Source organism: Zingiber officinale, chromosome 1B (genome assembly GCF_018446385.1).
Source record: "Zingiber officinale cultivar Zhangliang chromosome 1B, Zo_v1.1, whole genome shotgun sequence".
Classification (NCBI taxonomy): Eukaryota; Viridiplantae; Streptophyta; class Magnoliopsida; order Zingiberales; family Zingiberaceae; genus Zingiber; species Zingiber officinale.
Genome location: NC_055986.1, coordinates 121523833 through 121548080, shown reverse-complemented (window position 1 = coordinate 121548080; position 24248 = coordinate 121523833). Strand labels below are relative to the sequence as shown.

General features: G+C 44.3%; 3 protein-coding genes and 1 long non-coding RNA gene across 6 annotated transcripts; 1 reads left to right on the top strand and 3 right to left on the bottom strand.

Moving 5' to 3' along the window:
* Positions 1 to 2419: 2419 nt before the first annotated feature.
* Positions 2420 to 2721, top strand: LOC121992795. The gene is made up of 3 exons (XR_006114998.1): positions 2420 to 2436; positions 2533 to 2595; positions 2693 to 2721. It is a non-coding gene; the product is annotated as an uncharacterized LOC121992795 (long non-coding RNA).
* A 6478-nt stretch (positions 2722 to 9199) lies between these two features.
* LOC122041570 (COBRA-like protein 10) lies at positions 9200 to 11281 on the bottom strand. Its single transcript, XM_042601298.1, has 2 exons — positions 10726 to 11281; positions 9200 to 10656 (listed from the first exon to the last, which is right to left on the bottom strand). The coding sequence occupies exons 1-2, from the start codon at positions 11279 to 11281 to the stop codon at positions 9200 to 9202; spliced, it is 2013 nt and encodes a 670-aa protein (XP_042457232.1).
* Positions 11282 to 11785: 504 nt separating this feature from the next.
* Positions 11786 to 15557, bottom strand: LOC121975902 (cleavage and polyadenylation specificity factor subunit 3-I-like). Of its 2 annotated transcripts, none has more exons than XM_042527834.1 (5): positions 15256 to 15557; positions 15025 to 15122; positions 14304 to 14349; positions 14071 to 14220; positions 11786 to 13614 (listed from the first exon to the last, which is right to left on the bottom strand). In XM_042527834.1, the coding sequence occupies exons 1-5, from the start codon at positions 15418 to 15420 to the stop codon at positions 11977 to 11979; spliced, it is 2097 nt and encodes a 698-aa protein (XP_042383768.1). In that variant the 5' UTR covers positions 15421 to 15557; the 3' UTR covers positions 11786 to 11976. The 2 variants fall into 2 exon arrangements, with proteins under 2 accessions (XP_042383768.1, XP_042383777.1); XM_042527843.1 differs by having other exon boundaries at positions 15216 to 15535.
* A 227-nt stretch (positions 15558 to 15784) lies between these two features.
* LOC121975916 (zinc finger MYND domain-containing protein 15-like) lies at positions 15785 to 18289 on the bottom strand. Of its 2 annotated transcripts, none has more exons than XM_042527853.1 (2): positions 18170 to 18289; positions 15785 to 17909 (listed from the first exon to the last, which is right to left on the bottom strand). In XM_042527853.1, the coding sequence occupies exon 2, from the start codon at positions 17829 to 17831 to the stop codon at positions 15948 to 15950; it is 1884 nt and encodes a 627-aa protein (XP_042383787.1). In that variant the 5' UTR covers positions 17832 to 17909; positions 18170 to 18289; the 3' UTR covers positions 15785 to 15947. The 2 variants fall into 2 exon arrangements, with proteins under 2 accessions (XP_042383787.1, XP_042383795.1); XM_042527861.1 differs by having other exon boundaries at positions 18060 to 18246.
* Positions 18290 to 24248: the final 5959 nt, after the last annotated feature.

The following is a 24248-nucleotide window of genomic DNA, read 5'->3' as shown; positions in this document are numbered from 1 at the left end:
CTTTTAAATTCCTTGTCTGTCGGTACAGCTTTATTTTTCTTTTCATTAGCATCTTTTTGTACTTAAATTGTAATTATCCAAATTGCTAGTGAATTGCCCAACGAAAGTACTCAAGGAGTACGGGCCTTCGAGTAGGAGTCGTCACAGGCTCCGAACGAAGTAAAAAACCCTATGTCTACTTTACTTTTCCGCTGCGCTTATACTCGATATTTTCGAATCGATATTCACCCCCCCCCTCTATCGAATCTAACGGTCCTACAACAAGCTCTATCTTCTTTAATAAAATATCCTCTTCTAACAAAGGTTAAAAATTTCACTACTTTTATCTCCGACCCATTCCCCCTCCATCTTTTCCGATTGGCTGGCGAATGGAACTCCCCCCTGTGCCCACATTGTGTCAATTCCACTGGGAGCTGATCTACCTCACTACATCCAATCTCCTGTCTGATCTAAAATTCAACATCCACAAGCTACTTTTGGAGGACGTCTTGTACATGTTTAGGCTTAGCCCTATTCAAGTCAAGCTACCCTATAGTTTTGGTAAGAAATTAAGCACCCTTCTAATGTTATATCTAACTGATTTCCCTTTCTTGTCTTGCAGCCAAAATCATGTGGAAAGCTAGCTCGGCTGAGTCCACCAAATTAGACGATGAAGAAATTAACCAGCCCATTAAAGCCAAGCTGCCCAACGATGAACTTCAGCCAGTTGACTCAAATGGAGGACAAACTAGCGAGGAGGACGTTAATAGGGCAGCGAGCAGTGATGTGGTAGCTGACACTGAGGAGTTGCCATTTACTTGTCCCTCCATGGTGCCTGCCTCAGCTCCTTCCCATTCTGCCACCTCTAATAAACCTCTGATTATTTGTTGCAAATGACGTTGATCGGCTACACCTACACTTCCAGCCTCCGTTGACACCCTTCTACCTCATCCGTTGTCCGAACGGGAGGAGAGTTCAATGCTTGCTCCTCTCGAACATGAGGTTCATCCTTAGGACCTCGCTCTTTCCGATCGAACATTGACTGATCCTCTAACATCGATTGGCCCCATTGCAGCATTGCCAATCTCTTTTCTACCTCCTCCACAGGCAGAGCCGATCAAGCCTCGCTAGAAGGATCCCTACTCACAAATCAAATCTACCCCCAATCAAATTCCAAGTCAAGCTCGCAAGGGACCAAGCTCATTTAGGTCAGCGTTACACTTAGGTTGCATTCTCAAAAATGGCTCTGCATCGATCCTTCTGAACTCCTCACACCCTAGCACACGAAAAAGATGAAAGGTCTCCTGTCCCAAACCTAGGTCGACAGCATGACACAAACAGTCAAGTGCTCTTCAGAAGAACTATTGATACCCTAAGGTAGTTTTGATGTGATCAAACAAGTTAAATTAGGTCCTGTTGTGTTTAGCCCTGTGTCTAAGTGTGCAAGAACTTAGGAACACAGGAAGTCAAGCAAAAGAGACAGCTAGCGAGAAAGATGACAAGGGAGAGAGCCGACGGGCTCGGTGCGTCTGAACGACGAGGTGCTACGGAAGAGTACACCAGCAGACGAGAAGGGAGCGTGCGGTATTTCCGAGAGACAAGAAGCTAGAGTGGAAGATTGCTCGAGGAGCAAAAGACGCAGCTAGCGAGAAGATCAGCACGAGAGAGAGTCGATGGGATCGGTGCGTCCAAGGGACGAAAAGCTGTGGAAGAGTACGCTGGCGGATGAGAAGGAAGCACATGGTGATTCCAAGGGACGAGAAACTAGAGCGGAAGATTGCTCGAGGAAAAGACCGAAAGTTGGGTTCGGGTGAGCCCTATTCCGGATAGCCGAAATCACCCAAGCGAGCGGACCTGGAGAAGAAGTGTGAGATACGACAAAATAAAATAACCTATAATGATTTAAGGAAATTTTTGGACATTTTTCTGGATTTATTTGGAGGACGTATGACCGTATTTAAGGGGATAAATTATTGGGCTTAAGATGGTATTGGAAATCATCATTAGAGAAGGGCTAATTAAGGGTTGGGAAGAAATTAAACCCTACCTTTATAAGAAGCTACAGTAACCCCCTACCGAAGCCCTAAAAACGCCGATCCCTCCTTCCTTCGTGACTTCTTCTCCCGAAACCGCCGACCCAGCGCCGCGACGGCACTTCGCAACCGAGCTCACGGCGACGCGGAGTTCAGCGAAGCCTCGCCGAAGCCTCCAGTCCTCTACCCCGACCCTCTACCCCTTCCTCTCTTCGGATTACGGCCTCGTGCAAGGAGCGAAGGGCAGGAGGAGCAGATCCGAACTCCGGAGATCCAGAGGGAGTATCGCCGGTTTCAGAGATCAAGGGTGGCGAGGATTGGTACCCCGGCAGTTATCTCGCCTTCCCGGGCTATAGTATTGAGCTGAGTTCATCGGATTTCGCCTTACCGCCGGTGGTTTATGCTGTCGCGGAGGTAAATTGAGGTGAGGATGGTGTAGATTAGGGTTTCTTGGCTATGAAGATCTGTGAATTGATGCTAGGTTGAGAGGATTGTATTGAGTTAGATGTTGTTTTGGCAGTGGCTCACTGAGAGGGGCTCGGCCACGACTTCCAGCAGCTGGTTTGCCTCCGGGAAACAGTAGGTAAGGTCTCCACAACTCCAGGAATTTGATCTGTAGACCTAGGTAGTGAATTTTGTTTGAATGGGGTACTGATCAGTGAGATTGCTTTGGTTTGTAGTCTCGTGGAGGCTCTGAATGGTGAATTTGAGGTAGTGAGCAGCACCATTGTGCTTGTGCCGACGATTCCACCTACGGGCAGTGAGTCAACAGCGGGGAGTTAGGTAAGGTATGTTGATTTTGTTAGAGATTGGAATATTGGAAGCAAATGGGAAGTTGTTTTGTTGGATGCTCAGATGATTGATAGTTGTTGGTTTTATTTAAGGAGGTGATAACCTTGTTCAGTAGATGTTTATTTGTATATGGTGATGTAGCAAATTTAGCAAGGTTAAGGTTTTGCTGGAGTGTGGGAATAGAGAATGTAAACTCGGAGTGTGGTTTGGGTATTAGTAGTTCAGTGTGGTTACGTTTGGATAATAAATGGAACTTGGAACCAATTTATCTGTCGTGTACACTAGTACAGCTCATTAGTTGCATATATATATATATATATATAGCTAAAATTGATACGCTGACACAGGACTTTGATCGGGACGAGCATCGTGACGAGGTTGGCGTCGGATTCAGCCTACAATTAAGGCGGGTACTTCTTGACTTGTTTCTTTAGATATTGATCCTAGTGCATGAGTTAGTTTCATATACGTAGTATTTATCCTGACTCCACTCGTCTTATTTCTTGTGCTTGATATTTTATCTACTCAATCTTTGAGCTACTCGTTTCTGTATCTATACAGTCTCTCGTTGCTATTCATGATATTTAGCAGATACTATAATACTAGGATTGGATACTAGATACCAGACATTAGATAGTAGGTATTGGATATATGGACACCTGATACCATGTTTACCTGCTTTGATTACTGTTTATTTATGCTTAGTATTGAGCATGCGGATTCATGTAGCATACCTGATTTCCTGTTATATATATATGATGACTGTTGCATTATTCGCATCATGTCATTGCATGCATAGCCGACGACTTTGGCTCCCTTGTGGTTGAGACGGTCGTTGGCCTGGGCCGCACGCTCGGCCACTCATGGGTAGTGGTAGCTGGAGCGTGCCGCTTGTCCTGTCGTGCCACACTCGGTCACTCATGGGTAGTGGCGGCTGGAGTTGCGGCAGCAGGGATCCCATCGCAGACGTAGCTATTCAGCTACTATGCACCTGTCCATCCGGTCACTCGAGAGTAGTGGCGGCCTTTGGGTGGTACAGTTTGTCATCGATCCGGCCTCTCGACCATACAGGGGTCGTGGTGCAGAGAGGTGGGCGGGGTGACCATCCGTACATACGCTGTTGTTATTATATCTGCTGGTTGTTTACTTATGCTGTTGTTGCTTATCTATGCTGCTGTTGCTAGATTATGCTGCTGTTGTTTATTTATGCTGTTATGCTTACTTAGGTTGAGATTTATACCTATGTTAGGTGTTTAGACACTGGCTTACTTACTGTTGACCTGTATATACCTCACATGATACCATGTAGTTATGAGCAGTACTGTAGCAGGACTTTGCTACATCTACCTTCCCTTACTAGCCTAGGATATGGTTTCAGGTATGGTTATGTACTTTGTTTACTCAGTAGTATCTGCTATTTATCTTTCCCGAGACTGTATCCTGTTGTACTCTTAGCTGTTTATGATACTCATGCACTGTCTACTCTATTACCCGCTGAGTTTTTATACTCACCACCCGCATTGGTAATTTCACCAGGTAGCTGATAGCGATGCTAGTACGCTTGGAGGAGGATCCCGACTGCTGGTCCCACATCACTTCCGAGGACGGTTTTATGATTTTGGTTTTCATGTTATTGTGAGTTGAACCTTTGAATTTAGCATTGTAATAATTGGGTTGTGGACTTGCTATTCTGTATTTGGTTGTTTGTCGAGGAGTCAAGCCGGGCCGGCCCGCGGTGAGTTTTTGTTAGTTTATCTTTGTTATTCTTGTTTTTCGCTGTGTTTGATTGTCCAGCCGTGTGGGCTGTATATTATCTGTGTGGTTGTGATATATATTTGTATATGTATTATCTGTGGTGTTGTATACCGGTTCTATTTGTCACTGCTACAGGGGAGGTGCTGTCCGATTTTCGTCGGACAACCTTACTCTCGGGGCGTGACAAGAAGACCCGGACCGAAAGGGACCGAGAGGAGGAATTGATTTTGGTCTCCCGATGAAATTAAGCTTCCCGTGTTCGCCTTGAACACCCAACTAAATTTCATCAATAATAATTCATTCCACTAAAGAATTATTGTTGAACTACCGCACCAATCCTAAATTACATTTTGTGCTCATTCTTATCATGAGTGTGTTAATCTCCCTGTGTTTAAGATGTCGGATGCCCACTAATTATTGAATTACTGACAACTCACTTTATTTAATATCTTAGTCTAAGAGTAGTACCACTCAACCTTATTATCATGTCGGACTAAGTCCACCTGCAGGGTTTAACATGACAATCCTTATGAGCTCCTCTTGGGGACATTATCAACTTAGATTTCTAGGACACAGTTTCCTTCTATAATCAACAACACACACTATAAGTAATATTATTTCCCAACTTATCGTGCCTTTTGATTTATCGAGTTAAATCTCACCCTTTGATAAGTCAAAGAAATAAATACTAAATATATGTGCTTGTTATTATATTAGAATTAAGAGAACACACTTCCATAATAACTAAAGTCTTGTTCTTTTATTAAGTCAGTATAAAAAGAACTTACCTTAAATGGTCCTGCTCAATACACTCAGAGTGTACTAGTGTAATTTATCAGTCAAGATAAAACTAATATCTAATTACACTACGACTATTCCAATGGTTTGTTCCTTTGCATCTCAGTCGTGAGCTACTGTTTATAATTTATAAGGAATTGATAACATGATCTTTTGTGTGTGACACCACACACCATGTTATCTACAATATAAATTAATTGAACAACTACACTTAGTATATAAATGTAGATATTGACCAATATGATTTTTATTTCTAAATAAATATTTATACAAAAGCTAGGCTTTTAGTATACATTCCAACAAGGGATTATCCCTAAATCGTACACCCGAGGGGCCCTAGTGACAGGGGTAACCCGTTCACGGACATCTAGGATACTTCCTTGAAAGGAGAGGCAAATTCTCCTCAAGGAAGTGAGAGACCAACCTTAGCTTTTAACTACTATTCTTAACTTACCAATTAGAGTTGTGTTCTCAAGATTTGCCGAGGTGCCCTAGTGACAAGGGTAAACCGTAACATGACTTCTTTGGGTCCTTCTTTATTCTGGTATTTAAGAATAGCTGCTTTAGCTTCCGGCAATTACATGATAAAGGACAACGAGCGTAGGATAAAACGTAACACATCAACACCACCACAACGAAACCGACCTCCTAGAACTCCTCATAACCAAGTGAACACTTCGACTCACCAGCTCTCGATTCTTCTTCCCGACCTTTCTTCCCTAGATCATTCACAACCATTGGTAGTCTAGCTAATCCTTAGTGAACAATTGCTAGTGCTTATAACTAGTCCCTGTGGGATAGATATTTTTATTACTGGCGACGAATCCGTGTACTTGTGGTTCTTAACACCACACATACATCGACCAACATAGCCGAAACAATAACAATAAACATAACTAAACAACGTAACCATGCAGTTTACATATATTTCAACCTCTAGCTGACACAACCGCAGTTTATATTTGAAAACCACCTACTCCACTACAATGAAGGAAACCTTAAAACCACGACAGAGAAACCAACACAGCAGAAAAAGAAGTGTAGTAGACTAAAAACTCGATAAAACTCCTCGAGTACAAATATATAAATCACACACACATATATGAAATGCAACAAGGAACCAAAAGACTAAAGAGTAGAAAACCGACGCAACGCGAAGTGGGGACTAGCGATTGGAACCTCTTGACAGCATCAACCTGAAATGGCAATATTAATGGGGTGAGTCAAATCCTCAGCGGATGCCAAGTTGATATGCATAGTAAACTATAACTAATAGTAATAATCATGGAGTATAGTCTCCTAGACAAAAGCTGGAAATGCAAAACAGAAAAGGTTGAAGAGAACTGTACTCACCAGGGCCTCCTATCAGAATAGTAAGGTTGTCAGACCGAAAATATCATGCCTCCTGTATGCATGTCAATCATATGCATCCACCAAATATGCAACAAACAAAGTGCAGCAAACACAAATAATAAATGCAATCATGCATAGGATGTAAATGACATGGTCACCCTTGACGCTAGTCAGCCATCTCACATACGATGGTGAGACCCAGTGGATAGGGCTATGACAACTGTACACTCTGTCGTCACTGCTCTTGATAAGTGACCGAGTGGACAGGATGTTGTCGGAGTACACCTATCCTCCTACTCCAAATCATAAGTGGGGGAGCGCAATGCTCTCATCTCCCTGAGACAGTCTAGAGGAGGGATCCCTGATGTGTTACCACGCTGCATCACACTACCCATGAGTGGACCAACGGAACACTGACAGAGCAAACTGCCACACACCCTGCCTGATATACCACTAACCCATGAGTGGTTGTGTGTGCAGATCCATATAACTGGTGATGAGCTCAATAATAATGGGGCTACCAATCGCTCAGCATGCAATCATGCAAAATGGTGCATGACACTAAACATGAAGATCTTGCCCATATCTATGTCCATAAAATATGTACCCAAAGAAAATACATGGATCAAATAAGGAACTCTAGGTACACGTGTTAGATATGATAAATGTCTAGTCCGGTATATCATAACGCATGATATGTCACTACCACTATGAGCATAAATAATCAGGACAATAATAAATCATAAATGCAAAACAGATGAAAGCATGCAACAGGTATCATGTAGTGACATACCGAAACAATGATAAATATAAGTATTACTAAAGGCTATAACCTACTACGCATATCAACATGACATATCAAAAGAGATAAGTCAAGGTACCCGCCTCAAAAAGTGGAGATCGCCTCCGTAATAGATCCCACGTCGAGACACTGTCTCGAATCAAAGTCATGTAATATCAAACATATACAGATTTAGCTACTCCTACATATAACAAATAGCTAAATCAAATTCTAATTCAATTAGGAAACCCTCTTTATTAATCATCCTTAACTGATCATTGATTAACTCATCCACCCCATTTGATTAAATTAGATTTAGCCAAATCTTAACTCATCCCATAAACAAATTAGACTAGGCTAAGTTTGAATCATTTAATTTTTCCAAATCATGATCCACAATCCCTTACCCAACCAATCTAGTACAAATTTAATCAATCTATTAATCCTCATCTTACCCTATCGCCAGATAGCCCCTGTTGACCCACTGCCAAGAGGAGTGGTTGCCGGAAAGTGCTAGCCAGATCTTACTGCTGCCACAAATTTGTTGTCGATGGATCAAGGAAGCTAATCTTTGTACTAACAGATTTTCCTCTCCGATAGAAGACACCGCAAGCTACTATTGAAATCAACAAGGAAGAAATCAATAGTTGGAGTTCAATATCAGGGTACACAATAAGGAAAATACCCATCTGGTAGGCCGACCACAAACAAACCCAGCGGAACTAGGGCTCGGATTCCCCCTTGGTTGGTTCGTGGTTGGCGTCGGTAGGTGGTGGCAGCAAGCCGTGATTTAGGGCACGGCTTGAAGATGACGCAAGAGTCGGACAGAGCTAGGGTTCAGAGAAATCGGTGCAGTGAAGAGGGGAGAGGTGTTGGCTGCGCTAGGAGGTGCCGGCGATGCTGGGCAGTGTCGGCCGATCGTCGGCGACAATAGCCAGTGGCGAGCGAGAGACGACTAGGGCAGAGGGAAGAGGTGGAAGAGAAGTGCTGGCTTCTCTTGGTCACTGTTTTATGCGCTAGGTGAGGTGAACCGAGGCGAGGCGGCGCCGTCGATGGAGAAGACGTGGAGACGGTGAGGAATCGGGAGGAGAGGAGTCGGAGAAGGAAGAAGAGTTGGGCACGACGTCGGGTGAGGGGAGAAGAAAAAGAAAAAGAAATGGAAAAGAAAAATAAATTTTCAAATAGGCTTTTTCGTGGCCCGATAATTATCTCCGTAACTCACACCTTACGACCTTCGAAAAATTTTCAAAAATTTTATAAAAATTTCAGAAAATTCCGCTAAAATTATTCTTCTATTTAATCTTATTATTTAATTAATTTTTGTTGCCGTATTTTACATGTATAGTTTATGTTATGGAGTTTTTAATGATGAAGAGTAAAGAATGAATAGAAGATAAATGATTAAAAAGTAATGGATATGAGTTTTAATGCACATAAAATACAACATATATGTATAGCAGCTCAACTGTATGCCTCTACATCATTCAGCTTTGGTTTGAGCCATGGCAAAAATGAGGCATCGTATCATATACATGACCGCCACAAATTAAAGTTCGTAGCAATCCTCCAACTCAATCGAATATAGATGACAGCAACTCACCGAGCACAGAGGATCCTCACTGCTCAAGCCATATATAATTTAAGTTCTTCATGTTGCTTTGTTCTAAATCGGACTCTCGACGGCTAGCTAGCTATTGTATCAACAGCATCAATCCAAGATCAATATAAGCGCGACGACGGCAGCAAGTAGCATCACTACCAAAGGGCTAACGGTACTATGTTGATGAACTGCAAATGCTCTCGGAATCCTCTCCGGCAGCGCGCATTCCTCTCCGTTGAAGTAAACTCTGGTGGGGAACCCGCCACCCTTCACAATGTCGATCCCTGGCGTCTCCTTCTTGGTGAAGGAAATGACGGATTGCTGTTTCCCAGGAACTCTCGGGTCGGTCTCCGGGTTCTTGCCTTCCGCTTCGCTGATGAGGTAATTGAGTCCCTCCAATCCTTGGAGAAAGAAAGTCTTGTTGATGGCGCCGGGTCCTATTAGCTTGGTGGAGTTGAAGGAATAGGCCTTCTCGTAGCCGAGGTACGCCTTGTCCATCTCCAACGCCACGAACCAGTCCTTGAAGTTGTAGTCTTCCCAGTTGAACAGGGTGATCCTGGCCGTCCACCCCTTGCCGAAGTTGGACATGATGTGCCAGTTGATGCTGACGCCGCAGTTGTCGGGGCAAGGCAGCTGCTGGGGGAGGTGGTAGTGTTTGATCTTGGCCCAGGCCTTGGCCTTGGCCGTGCGGTTCTCGGTGGGGACGAGCAGAGCTTCCGGGGGCAGAAGCAGAGCGCGCCCGTCGTGGTTGCAGGACTTGGAGTCGTCGCAGCCGCAGGCGCAGGTGTCACAAGGGATGACGGAGTCGTTGTAGAAGGCGGAGTAAGAGACACAGCAGCGGGAGGCGTGTTTCTTGGGTCGGGTGACGTTGCACACCACCTGCCAACTCGCGATGGCTTCCGACTCCGACATGAGGCCGCTGGGGTCGGGGAATTTCATGGGGCTCACTCGGAATGGCGGGCCGCAGACGTAGTCGGCGTTCAGCACGCCGTGGATCTTCCAGTTCGTTGGCGGGTAGAACGCGGTGCGGTTGAGGTCAGGCGGGAGCTTGTAGACCTGCACCTGGAAGATGGCCTTGGACTGCGGCGGGTCCATGATGGGCGGGAGCAGAGTGCCGTTCTTACAGCAGTAAGGTAGGTTGCCAATGTCCTTGTCCTTGGAGCGTTCCGGCGGCAGGTCCACGATGGTAGGCTTCGTCTCGCAGTTCATGACTTTGGAGAAGTCGAAGTCCTGGTAGTATTTGGCGGCCTTGCCGTAGAGGCAATCGGAGCCGTCCTTGCGGAGAGTGTAGGCGCCGCGCATGTTGTAGATGAATTCGCCGCGTTTCCACTCCCAGGTTAGATTCCAGTTATCGAGGCGGCCGAGGGGGCTGTGGATGTCGATGGTCACTTGGGCCATGTAGTTGCTATCGTACGACTGCAGCACGTCGTAGGCGAAGGTGAGGTCGCCGTACCGCCGGGGGAGGAAGTGGTGGGTGTCCGTCTTGTTGGGTTTAAATTTAGGGTCTTTCACGCAGCACACGAACATCTGCGTCTCTGCAACGACAACAACGACGACGACGTGACCTCAAAGAATAATCAATGGCGAATGTAATCAATTAACAAGATCTTAATTGAAAATGGGATGTCAATTACTTTTCTTGGTGACCGCAGGGCACTTGTAGCCGGGATTCTCCAGTTTGATCGTGTGAGGCATGGGCGTGTCCGGTGCCTTTACCCCGAACTGCGTTCCCGTTATATCCACTACCACCTGGATCTGCGACATGTCCCCCGCCGTCTCGATCGAGGTCAATAGGTCCGTCTGTGGGTATCCCGACAGTGTCGTGCCATTCCCGACGTGCGCCGGGAAGTCGGTTCCGTCTGTGATCACAGCTCCGCCGACAGACACGAGGATCTCCTGGTGCTGGAAGCCGATGAAAATGCTCCAGTCCTCGAGTTCATACATCATCGTGTTGAGGATGGTGGCCTGAGCCTTGAACGCCCATGACTGCGCCGAGGTGTTCTTGACATGGGGGAACTCCTTGGTGCGCGATATGAAGTTGTAGGTGAGGAACACGCCGTTGCAACTGTCTTGCGCCTTGGGCGGCGGCTGGATCGCCTCGTCGTTGTCGTAGTCCTGCGCTCTCACGCCGGCCGCTAGGCAGAGGAAGAAGAGAGCGGCCACCGGGAGAACAGGGATTCGGGCCGGCATTGCGGATTTGAATCCAGCGCGATCGCAATTCAAAGAGAATTTACTTTAATTTGATGCATTGAATGGAATACGGAAAGAGAAGAGTCTGATTGAGGATCGAGACAAAAATGAAAGGGTGGAGGGAGAGAGAGAAAAACGGAGCTGCAGTTCGAGCGGGCGCATTTCGCGGGAGCATTTTAACGGGTTGTCACCAGACAAATAAAAGGGCAATCCAAACACATTTTGGACCAATTATTCTCTTGAAATATTATTTAATATATATAGTTAGTATTGATTTCACCAACTATTAATATATTTAATATTAAGTTGCAGCCTAACACAACATTTCTGTTTCTGAGCTACTCAGCATTTTGGTATCAAACCAAACACTTGAGGATCTCATTGTCCAATGCAATGGCAGAACCATCACTGGATCCAGTGGAGATTGGGGCTCGATGGATCATTCCATAGTTTCAGGTGTTCAACTAGAAACATTATAAACCTGATGGATGCAATGTCAAACCATGTTCCCAAAATACTTCACTTTTACTGAAACCTAACGACAATAAGAGCATGTTAGCAGAATAAGTGCATGAACAATCATACACCAAACTACTGAGTTCAATTACTGATTCTTGCTAACACTGCATCTTAGATCAAACTGCATCAAATACTTGAGCAGTAAGCCTTGCACTTTAATGGAGAGATACAATACATCAAGCTGCTGAAAGAGGAATTGGCCTCACAGCGCTCTGAATCCGGTGGAATGCTGTCTTCACCCTCTCCTTTAAACTGTCATTGTCACATTCCACCTCACCATTCTTTTCGTCAAGCCGTGCGACATTCCCATCAACAGTGACAATCAGTTTCCCTTCCTCCACAACCTTGACATCCCCAAATAATGACACGAGTAAACTGTAGACTACCTTATGAGCCATTTTCGCTGTCTCCTCTTGAGTCTTCTCAACTTCTGCAACAGCTGTTACCTTCGGACCTTCTCGACTAATATTCAAGATCACAGCCACAACCGAATCCGATACCATATCACCAATAGGATCAGATGACCACCGCATTGTGAGATAGTTCTCTGATTCCTGCCTTATTGTCACTCTGTCATGCACGATCAGTGTAGGCACATCAGGTTCTTCAATAGGAGCCTCAACACTCTCATATATTTGCTTTAGTCTGTGTTTTATGACTGAAAAAGCACCAGAATAAGGAATTGAGATCCGCTGGGTAATGTTTGCAGTGGACAGCTGAGAGAAGACATGGAGATCATCTGGTGCCATTATTTGATATGTGAAACCCTTCTTGACTAGTAAGCCGCTCACAGTTTCTCCTACTTCTGGTGTTTTATCAGCTAGTCTTCCAATAGTTTTAGCCATTTTCTCGGAAGTGAAATACATCTCCACTGACTGGCAATTCTTAGGTGACAAAATTTTTGTATTTTTGTCAGAAAATTGGGTAATTAGCTTCTGCTTAAGTCTTCCCATCTCATTGGCCTCCCCATGTACAAGGATTATGTTTGGTGGCATAAGCTCATTCAAGAAGGCACTTGTCTGGGCAAAGTCTGCATGAGCTGAAAAGGAGATATAGTATACTTGCATGTTAAGAGGGGCAGTAAGCCCATTCATGAGGGTGACTTCTTTGGGTTCGTTGATGATAGTTTTTGCCAAGGTTCCCTCAACCACATAACCAGGAATCACACATGCATTTTTCTTATCTGAACACCATTTATCAAATAGTTGCCTTGAAAGACCACTTTGTAGGCCGCTTGGACTTGCCATGACAACCGAGGGACCAATATCATCAAAATTCTCTATGCTTTTCAAAGGACTAATATATTTGAAGTCAAAGGGGTTTGAATTTGCAAATTGGTTCCTGATCCTCTCATTCATTGCATTTATGTAGGTCTGATAGACAGCCATGCATCTTTTAGCAAGGGGTGAAGCATAATATATGGGAATGTTGTGGAGTTCTGGATGATTTGACCAGTACTCGTCAAGGATGAGGAGCAGCTCCTGGGCTCTTCCAAGGGCAAAAGCAGGGATGAGTACCCGACCACCTTGAGAGATTGTTGAATGGATAACATCAGTGAAACGCTTCTCCCGAATAACACGTGGTTGATGTAGCTGTACACCATAAGTGGACTCTATGATACAGATGTCAGGAGAAAACTGTGGAATTTCGGCAGCTCGGAGATGACGGTCCTCCTCACGGGAGTAGTCTCCAGTATAGAGGATCCGGACACCAGCAATGTCAACCATGAACATGGCAGCGCCCAGGACATGGCCAGCAGTATAACACCAAAAACGAATCCCATTTACTTCTAGTGTCTGGTGAAAATCAATGACCTGAAATGGAAGTAATGATCATTGCCTTGTGTAAAGATGCAATCATTGAAAACAAATAATTAAAAATTCATATTTGGTTGGGTTATCCATATTTGAAGTTATTAAATGGTTTAGTTATTTGTTTCTGATTGGATTATCTGCAGTGGTTTTGGCAATAATTATCCATATCATCCTATGACTATCTTAATCGCTCTCCATTTTCCTTCTTATAGACTCAAGACTCACTGACAGCAAATCACGTCTTCCAATTTAGAGCATTTGTTTCGTTAGAAAGAGCAATTCATGGAAGTAAATTTTTTTACTAAAACATAAGTAGCCAACATGATATACAAGTCCAGTTTCCACGAAGACAACAATAGTAAATGCGAAATCTCAAGAAAGAAAGAGTATGAAGGTTATAATACTAAAGATTCATTATTTTGAGAGATAAATAGACTTTGATCTTATCAAGTATACCTCAATTTTGTCCATTGAACGTAGAATGTCTTGCTCATCATATAGCATATCCTCTACAGAAACTTTGCTCACTTTAACATAATCTGACAAAAGCAGCTTGTATATAGCTTTTGTAGCATGTGTCATGAAAACTCGACCTTTAAAAGTAGTCTGAGAATAGAATTCCTAATATGTAAGCATGCAAATTTATGTAAAAAAATCACTTGATTTTTATTTCTATAGAAAAAAATCACCTTCTCCAAGAAATATGGAAGTGATGCAGCATGATCAAGATGAAAGCTGCAAGTTCCGGAAATTCAATCAAATTAGATCATTTTGCTCCCAACAGAGAACTTAGGAAAAGTGTATATTATTTAGCATAAACCTAAAACAGATTACAAGAGATAATACTTCCTAGATCCAGTGTCTCACAAGTTCATCAGAAGCTTAAGTTAGCAATATGGAGCACAATGCACATCCAATGAGACAAACTCGGACTTTGAAATGTATATGGATAACTGAATAAAAATCAGCCAATGAGACATAATATATTCAAACAAATATCAAAGAAATTGAACATCTTTGTTTACTAAAGGGATTGACATCAGCAGATATATCCAATCAGATCATTTATATTGGTAAACTAAATTGATAATGTGAATAAGCTATGAAAATGATAAACTGCAATTGAGTGTCTTATTGGATTGACCTTTTGCAAGGAGATAAACACCAGGTGATAAAAGGAGGTAACCAAGAAGAGATCATGCATTTCATTTATCAACTCTAATAACTTGGTGCATTCTAATAGCATAAACACCACCAAAGTTTGCACCCATATGTCATTCTCTAATTTTTATTTTACTAGCGACTATTTGGTTAACAAAATGTCAATATGCCAATAGTTTTAAAAATCGTCGTCTGCCCGGGAAATGATAGAGGAAAAAGGGGGAAATGCAAATGGGAATTAGTACATACTGCGTGACGAGAAGCACATCGATGGTTGACGGGTCGATCTCATCAAAATAAGGCAACGCAGCCATCCCGGAGTATGCTGGGTGAATCCCACAATCAAACTACCAATCAAAACCAAGGCACAAGTTCAGACCAGATTCTACTCTCCATCGACAAAACGCGAGAAGAAATTACATGGGGGAAGTGGGCAATACATCATATACAAGAAAAGTAGACAAGGTGACAGCTTTCTACCAAGACGGTCTTTCCTCTGTAGGACATATAGACGCAGGATCTGCCCACTTCGTTTCCCGCCCCCAGCGGGGTGACGATAAGCTGGTCGCCCTCCCTCACCGGAGCCGACGCCATCGAATCCTTCCTCTTGAGAACCGAGCCCGGCGCTGTCATGGCCGACGCCATCTCACCGGCTAGTAGAAAAGACGAAGAGAAGAAGTCGATTCTCTAACTCTGACGACCGCTAGGGTTTTGACTTTTTGAATCACCAGGGTAGCAGCCTAGCAGAGTGTGCTGGGAGGAGTTCTTCCACTCGGATCAGCTGGATATAAAAGCTACGGGTTGGTTCTGCAACTTCCATCCGATACCCGATTGGCGGCACATTGCGGTTTCATATCCGTGACAACAAAAAATATTTTGTTTGATTGAAGTCTGAGTTATCCTTAATCAAATCCTATGAAGAACAAAAGAAGAGCGAAAATGAAGTTTACTTTTTAGAAAATAATTCCCTTTTCAATATTTTTGATAATTTATTACACAAAAATAGTGCTGTATAAAATACTCAAAAATAAGTATGATAATCTTGTCACATTTGTAATACAGATCAATGACAATCAAAATGTTCTGAATGCTTGGTTCCCAGCCTGATCCATTGCTCTTACAATCTATCTCCTTCTAGACATTTAAACATGGCCCTGAAAGTGTTCGAAAGTTCAGGTATTCACACCAAAGATGAAACCATTGCTGAATGACGGTAGGTTGTTCGAAGGTGCTTGGTCACGCAGTGGTGATCGGAATGGGTTTGGTGTTACAGGGTGAGTGATATGGAGGCCAGCCCTTCGTAGCACTTGCTTAGCATTTGCACACGATATCTCTGATCTTTCAGTGAAAAAAGTTGGCACATTCATCGACTTAACAAGGTCCAGAGCACCCTCCCAGCTCCCGTAGTTTTCCAATCCACTGTTCAGGGCAATCACAACATGTGGAGAAGATTGGTAAGAGCCTTGTTCTTGATACATTCCTCTTGCAAAATGAATTCTCAATCTACCACTAATTCCTGCAACAGTCCCCGACAGGTTGCTGGGTACTTCAGGACCGATCATTACTATCTGTAGGCTGCCCAACCCATTAAGTAGGTGCCCTAACTCAGAAAATGCAGGCATCCAGTCTAACTCAGCAGCAGGGCCAAGGTAATGCACAATCACTTCTTTTCCTTTGACTAAGCAATTCTTAGAAATTATAGCTAGAGCTGTCACTATGTAGTGAATGGTCAAAGGGTGTGAGAGTATTGCAGAAACTGGGCTCGACATTGGCAAAGATCGAAGATTATAGTACTCAGACCAACCAGAGAGAAGGGTAAGGTTTGAACCTCCACTCAGATAACCTGGCAATGTAGAATCTTTCGGAAACTCCCCATCATTTAGGCTTCCCCACGCCTCTAACATTCCATTAGTCTTTCCAGGGAGTAGACCGAATGGGCAATGAGAATAGCATTTGCACTTCCTTCTCCACATTCCTTTGTGGTGGAGACCTAATGACTCGAGCCATTTGCAAGGGTTCTCGATGAAGCAGGGAAAGACAAATACCTTCATGGACAACTCTTCCTCCCTTTCCATCATTGCTTTGTAGAGACCACATGAACCCTTGTGTGCATCCTTCCAGTGCTGCTTCTGACACACCGGGCCACAGTAAACCACCGCACCACATCGTCCGCAACACAAAGATTGATCGTCCTGAACTTCTTTGTCACACATAGAGCAATGTCTCAAAGTAACGGAATTTGGATCCGCCATGGGAAGTTCTTCCTTGGGCTGCTCCATATACTTAGCTGAGGTTGGAACTAGCTTCTTCTCTTCGTACACTTGACTGGTTGGATGGGAGATAGTGACAGCAACAAGGTCACCACCTTTGGTGACTTCAGGAGGCCATTGCACATCAACCGTCTCCATAAACGGTTCAAGGTTCATAAACCTTCCTCTTCGATGCATGCTATCGTTGGAGAACTGAAGCAGTGGGTGCACAAGAGCTGCTGCCTTCATGAAAGCATACACATACCGGAGTTCCTCAAGGGTAGGATTTCTAAACTGCAGCCCACCAGCAGATGTGCATCGTGCAACATCAATCACAGGAAACCTATCCGGGCCAGAGGATTCCAATGAGAGAGATTTCACCATTCTCTTGTTAGAGGGAAATAACAAAGATTCCTGCTCAAAAATCACCCTAAGCACTTCGATATTTGGTACCCGAATTGTCTCCCTTGCACCAGTCATTTTCAGCGCATCCTGATCGGACTTGAACAAGTGGACGCCAAGGTCACCTCCATCTCCTCCAATAAATTGGGCACAAGGAAACAATTGCTTCTTGTTGGGCCAATCTGTGTCCTTCCCTACCTGAATGCCAAATAGATGTTTCGGCCGCAGTCTCTTCCACGGTTCAGTACGGAACAGGGCTGCAGCAGCCCGGAAGAGGGATTTGATGAATGCTGGAGAAGCTCCTTCAACCTTGAGAAGGAGAGTTCCACAGCTAGGTCCAAGGCCCGGACCTAAGCCGAATTGTTCTTGGAATCTAGCAAATAGATCTTTGAGGTGCACTTCCATGTAGTAACCCACGTCTAACAGTGGAAGCCAAAAATCCGTCTTCTCTCAATCACCAAAGCCTTATTTTTCGCATAAGCCCTATCAAGCAAAGCTATTTCTCAAAACAAAAACAGGAAGTCTTTCAAAGAAAGCCATAGATCACAAGATCTAGGCTTTAACAAGTGGGGAGCGGGCGAGTCCCGGAGAAAGTGGAAAAATTGCAGATTTTGGCACATTAGCAGATCATACCTTACGGTTTAAGAATGCGAAACACAGAGGCGAAGAGAAGGGAAGCTAGTTCACCATAAAAAACGCAGATAGTGAAGCCGAAAGAAGAGGAAGAGAGAAGCAGGCCTTACCAGTAGATCTTGGAGACGGATCGCGATCTAGACGATGGAGCGCTTCATCTACTTCAGTAATCCACAGTCGATTAAGCAAGCGGACGAGGGCGTCTGGAGGCTGGAGCCTTCAACTGGTCTAAGTTGGGCCGAGCTTTGATTTGGAAAATAACGAAGCACGTCATTCTGGTCCAGCAGTAAGCCCAAGGCGGAAAGCCTAACAGTAATTAATGAAATAGCGGCCTTAGAAAGCTGAAAATTGTTCTCACAAAACTAGAAGATAAATGTTCTGCTCAAACTACATTCTAACTTCCCCTCTACTCCAAATTCTGAGTTCATCCAGTCCTATAATTCTTCAAACTAAAGATTCTTTTTTCCCTTTTCGATGGACACTATATAACTACTCCATTCAGAATTCTCTTCTTCCTTGAGTCAAATTCAATGCGTTATTTGCTTAGTTGATGCCTCCAGCTGAATGATAAGCAGGATAAGGTTCTGCGAAGATGAAAGCCTGAAACTATCTCAAGTCATCATTTTCTTCTTGTCTTAAACTTCATCATAAGCAGGACAAGTCTCTATGAAGTTGAAACTATCTCGTGATACTATTGTCTTTTAGGTAATATCACTAATGACTGGCGGAATTCATGAACAACAGACAAATATTCTCAATTTAAACTTATGTCAAAACCATGTTTACCACTTTAAAAAAAAAAAGGTGAAATGCAGAATCAGAATCATACTTTCTGGCAAAGCCGCAAAGGACGTCTTAAATGCCCCTGAATTGAACTGAAACAGAAGATGCCTACAGACAACAACTTGTCAACACAAATAAAACAGGAATATAATTTGGATAGTCATAATAGTTGCCTTGTTCCTTTCCTGGGGTACTTCTTTAGCATTACTGAACGAACAATTAGGTAGCGTAGCACATCAGACAACAATCCGTTCAAACTAGTAAAATTTGTTTTACCAGCTTGAATCTTTTCATAATCAAAGAGTTGAAAATCTGCATTTCTTATTTGGATACTCCTTAATCGCCATTGATCAATAATTTTCATTTTGTGAATTAGGTCTTAATGATGTATCAGAAAAGTGGCCAACTCAAACACGGAACCTGGACTATCAATGTATGTATATTAAGACACATTGTCTTTTGATAGGGTGAATAAGATAAGGCTCCCAAAATTAGAGTCGGAGTCAATAAATCTAACTAATATGGTAGTCAAATTCAAGGAGAAGACAACCTTCGAGGTCAACAAGATTATATGGCTCAGCCAAACAGTTTGGCCAATCGGACTTTTGGTCTGATCTAACCCAAGGTCTCACGACTAGAGGAAATCCAAAGCCGGGCTATTTTAGTTCGATTCAAAAACACATAGTCGCATGACTCAATCGAGTAATCTAGCCAATCAGACCTTTCAACAGATCGGACCGGACTCCGAGTCCTCAATGAGGCCGAGCTGAGTCCCCAAAAAAACTGAGTCGAGTCCTCAATGAGGCCGAGTTGAGTCCCTAAAAAGATCGAGTTGAGTCCTCAAAGTGACTGAGTCGAGTCCCCAAAGAAGCTGAACTGAGTCTTTAAAGAGACCAAGCTGAGTCCTCAAATAGACCAAGCTAAGTCCTCAAAGAGACCAACTCAAGTCTCCAAAGAGACCAAGTCAAGTCCTCAAAGATGCTAGGTCCTTCAGGTGGTTTACATCCTTTAGTCGAGTCGACCCCTTCTAAGAACAAGGTTTAATTGGACGATGGAAGGGACTTAGCCAGCCTATCATCACAAGACATTAATAGCTCACCAACTCAACGTTCAATTTTGGCATTTTGTGTAACCATCACTAGGGAATCAAGGGAATATTCCTCATGCAAGCTGTACACTGGAAACTTCTATCCTGCAAGGCATAAGAATTAAGAGTCTATTTTAAGAAAGGTGTCAGAGTGTCATAATGATCGGCCCTATTTTGGTAATGCATTGAGATTCGTGTATAGAGGAATAGTAATACTAAATAAGGGGATTTTCATCAATAGGCGCAGGTACACGAGACTTCACTATCATAGTTCATTATTTGTAGTTATTGTTTTTCATCTTCCCCACCACTATTTGCCTGACTTGAACGTATGAGTGTCTGTGCTAGGGACTCCTCCATAGACCAGTGACTGACGTTCCTTGTTTTCAGTTCTTTTCTTTGTTACGCAAATTTGCTTGCAGCACCAGTGTTGGCTTAGAATCAATGAATAGCACACCCAAGACACACACAAATATGCAAAAAAAAAAAAAATAGACCGAGGAGGAAGACAACTGATACACTACTTTCTTACAGTGATGAAGATGATTGAAAAAATGAATGAAACAATACACACCTCTAGAACCCTTTATATACACCATAAACTAAGGCTAAGTCCAATAACTTATCCCTTAAAACTAGGAAGACTAATTCTACTATTTATCCCTTAAACCTAGGACAGCTTATCACTAATGCAAGGAAGAGAAAAAAGAAAATATACGTAGCCATTACATGTCCGGATTATATGCCTTCATTACCCCTCCTAATCCTGACATGGTTCTAAGTCACGGACATCGAGTAGTTGTCGCATGGCAGCTAACTTCACTCCTGACAATGCGTTAGTTAATACATCGGCTTGCTGTTCTCTAGTATTAACGAATTCAACCACAATCTATCCCTTCTCAATGCATTCTCTGATAAAATGAAACCTTGTATCTATATGCTTGCTTCGACCATGGAATATCAGATTCTTCATGAGAGCTATGGCAGATTTGTTGTCAACAAACAAAGTTACCGGTTTTGGCTTTACATCTGTTAATTCACTGGCAAGGCTTCTCAACCACAAAGCATGGCAGGCTGCAGTTGTGGCTGCCATGAACTCTGCCTCACAAGATGAAAGCGCTACTGTCTTCTGCTTCTGTGAATTCCAGGATATCAAACTTTCGTTAAAATAGAAAGTCATTCCACTTGTGCTTTTCCTCCCATCGAGATCGCCGGCTAAATCACTGTCCGAGTAGCCAAAATAAACAAGGCCAAAATAGATTGTACCTTTCAAATACCCGAGAATTTGTTTGACCACCTTGTGATGCATGATTGTAGCCCTCTCCATGTATCTGCTCGCCATTCTGACAGAATATGACAGGTCCGGCCGTGTGTGTAACAGATATCTCAAACAACCAATGATGCACCGATACTCTGTGGCGTCAACTGGAGTCCCTTCCAAGTCTTTATGCAACTGTGTCTTGGGTTCCATTGGATGCTTTGTGGAATTGCAGTCTGTCATCTTGAACTGAGATAGAATTTTCTTGGCATAAGCTGATTGCCTAAGTAAAATTCTGCTCATCTGTTGCTCCACTTCCATCCCCAAGTAGTAGGAGAGAAGACCCAAATCACTCATCTCAAATTCTGTCATCATTTGTTGTTTGAACTTGTTGATTTTTTCTTTGCTACTTCCTGTCACAATGAGATCGTCAACATACACTCCAAAAAGTATGCTTGCTTCTCCTTCACCTCTTGTATATACTGCATGTTCTTGGATACATTTTTTGAAGCCAAGCTCTTCCAGACTCCTGTTCAAGCGCATGTTCCAAGCTCGTGGAGCTTGGCGCAGTCCATAGAGGGCCTTGGATAACCTGTATACCTTATGCTTTTGATTTTGTACTTCAAACCCTTCTGGTTGAGTGACATATATTTCTTCTTCTAACTCTCCGTTAAGAAATGCTGACTTCACATCTAGATGGTATACCTCCCAGCTTTGATTTGCCGCAAGTGCAAGAATGACTCGAATAGTGTCAAGTCTAGCGACATGCGCAAACACTTCTTCAAAGTCGATGCCTTGTCTTTGTACATAGCCTTTAGCCACTAGTCTTGCTTTGTGCTTAACGACTTTCCCATCTGAATCTTTCTTCAATTTGAACACCCACTTTAGGCTGATAGGTTTATGGCCTAATGGGAGCTCAGTTAAGTTCCAGGTATTGTTCATCTTAATAGATTTCAGCTCTTTCTCCATTGCTTCGTACCAGCAAGCCTCGGTTACAGCTTCTTGATAACATGTCGGCTCTTCAGATATCAACATCACCTCGTCCTCTTCTTCATCAATACCAACCACTTTCTCAGCGTTGGCGTAGATATCAACAATGGATCTAAAACGGACCGGTCCTTCATAAGACTCGGGTGAGTTTGTTATCGAAGGCGAGGAAGTTGTATGGGTGTTCGATGATGATGTAGATGGACTTGACGTTGCTGCCGGTGTTGTGACATCTTCCGCTGCGGCCTCAATGTCTGTTGCAACAATCACCTCGTTAGTGCCGAATGTATCCACCACCACAAACTCTGGTACCTTTTCTTCATTTTTGGCACCTGCATTCCATGTCCATTCACAATTTTCTTGAAACATCACATCTCTACTTACTTGTAGCTTGACATGCCTTGGATCAAATAGACTGATCCGGCGGTAAGAATTGGGGGCCCACCTTCTGAAGGGTCCCAACCTAAGGACGGATGGAGGGCTGGCCAAGCGGGTAATGGTCCGAGCGGAGCTAGAGATAACCCATCCATGGGCTTGGGTTTCCGACGCCAAGGTAGGAAGATCGAAGGGTCGAGCGGAAGTCCGCTCGGCTGGGACCGAAGGGCCGATCGGGTGGTCCGTTCGGCCAGGATAGGGCGAGGGTACAAAGGTGGCCGAGCGGCCTATGCGCTCGGCTCGGGTTATGGGATATCAGCAGAAGTATGTCTGATGATTAGGCCGTACACAATATCACACGATGGAGGATCTTGCCGTCACATCATGGGAAGGTTGATACAGTAGCAGTATGGCCTCAAGGACGTCTTCCTGACAGATCCATATCTGGGCATGGCCCTTCTGACATACCCATACCTGGGCATGGTCAAAGGCAGGTGGTTGCTTTGACTGGCGCGCCCAGGCTTCTTCGAGAGGTCTATATAAGGCCTCCATTTCTTCACCGGAGGTATGAAATAAAAAAAAGAAAAAAGTCTTCATCTTGAGGCCACCTATTCTTGATTCCTCGCCTGACTTGAGCGTCGGAGGACCGTCGCCGGGACACCCCTCCCGGCTCGGTTTTGCTGCAGGTTCGCCGGAACGCTCGAGGATTCAGCAGGGAGCGCCACGTGCCCAGTGTCCGTTGACTCCTGGTTCGGACAGGATCAAATTGGCGCCGTCTGTGGGAACGCTCCTGCATCCGACTGGAAACAATGGACGAAGCTGGACGACAACACACGGTGGCGCTTTCGACGGAAGAACTCGAAGCTCTGGTCGAGATAAGGGCCGCCAAACTTATGGAACAAAAACAGAAAGCAGCAGCCGAGCGGCCTGAGCAACAAGCAACATCTGCGTCAGGTGGCCGAGCGGAAGCACCTCCAGCCACCGTCGCATTCCATCGAGCCTTGTTTCGCACCCCTGAAACCGTACCAGCTCAAAGAGATAGGGGACCTTCTTCAGACGAGATGCCAAGGCGGGATGACAGAAAAGGGAAAGCTCCCCGGGCGGACTCATCTCCCGAGCGGATCAATCGCCAATACTTGGAGGCTATTCTACGAGACCCTCTACCCAAGCACTACGTGCCTCCGACGATCGGCGAGGACAACGGAACAACGGACCCGGATGATCATCTGGGTAAGTTTGATAACACAGCTACACTCCATCAATATACAGATGGAGTAAAGTGTCGCGTCTTCCTTACAACTCTCTCGGGATCGGCTCAACGGTGGTTTCGGAGGCTGCCGGACGGATCCATCACTAGCTTCAAGGACTTCCGAACGGCCTTCCTCCACCACTTCGCTAGCAGTCGGCGTTATCAGAAGACAAGTGTCAGCTTGTTTGCCATCAAGCAAGAGTCGAGAGAATCGCTTCGAGCTTACATCCAGCGATTCAACCAAGTGGCGATGGATATCCCAACGGCCACATCGGAGACGATGATGAATGCCTTCACGCAGGGCCTTGTGGATGGGGACTTCTTCCGGTCGCTCATCCGAAAGCCGCCCCGAGATTATGATCATATGCTACATCGGGCCAACGAATACATAAATGTGGAAGAAGCGCAAGCCGCTCGGAATGCCGAGCGGAAACAGCACGCCGCTCAGCA

Excerpts from the sequence above, each read along its gene's own strand:
- LOC122041570 (XM_042601298.1), bottom strand. The coding sequence starts at position 11,281 with ATGCCGGCCCGAATCCCTGTTCTCCCGGTGGCCGCTCTCTTCTTCCTC. Across the intron at positions 10,657-10,725 it reads CCCTGCGGTCACCAAGAAAA|GTCACGTCGTCGTCGTTGTT; the intron begins GTAATTGACATC and ends TTATTCTTTGAG.
- LOC121975916 (XM_042527853.1), bottom strand. The coding sequence starts at position 17,831 with ATGGAAGTGCACCTCAAAGATCTATTTGCTAGATTCCAAGAACAATTC.
- LOC121975902 (XM_042527834.1), bottom strand. The coding sequence starts at position 15,420 with ATGGCGTCGGCCATGACAGCGCCGGGCTCGGTTCTCAAGAGGAAGGAT. Across the intron at positions 14,221-14,303 it reads TTCCATATTTCTTGGAGAAG|ACTACTTTTAAAGGTCGAGT; the intron begins GTGATTTTTTTC and ends TTCTATTCTCAG. Across the intron at positions 13,615-14,070 it reads GTTCAATGGACAAAATTGAG|GTCATTGATTTTCACCAGAC; the intron begins GTATACTTGATA and ends CTTCCATTTCAG.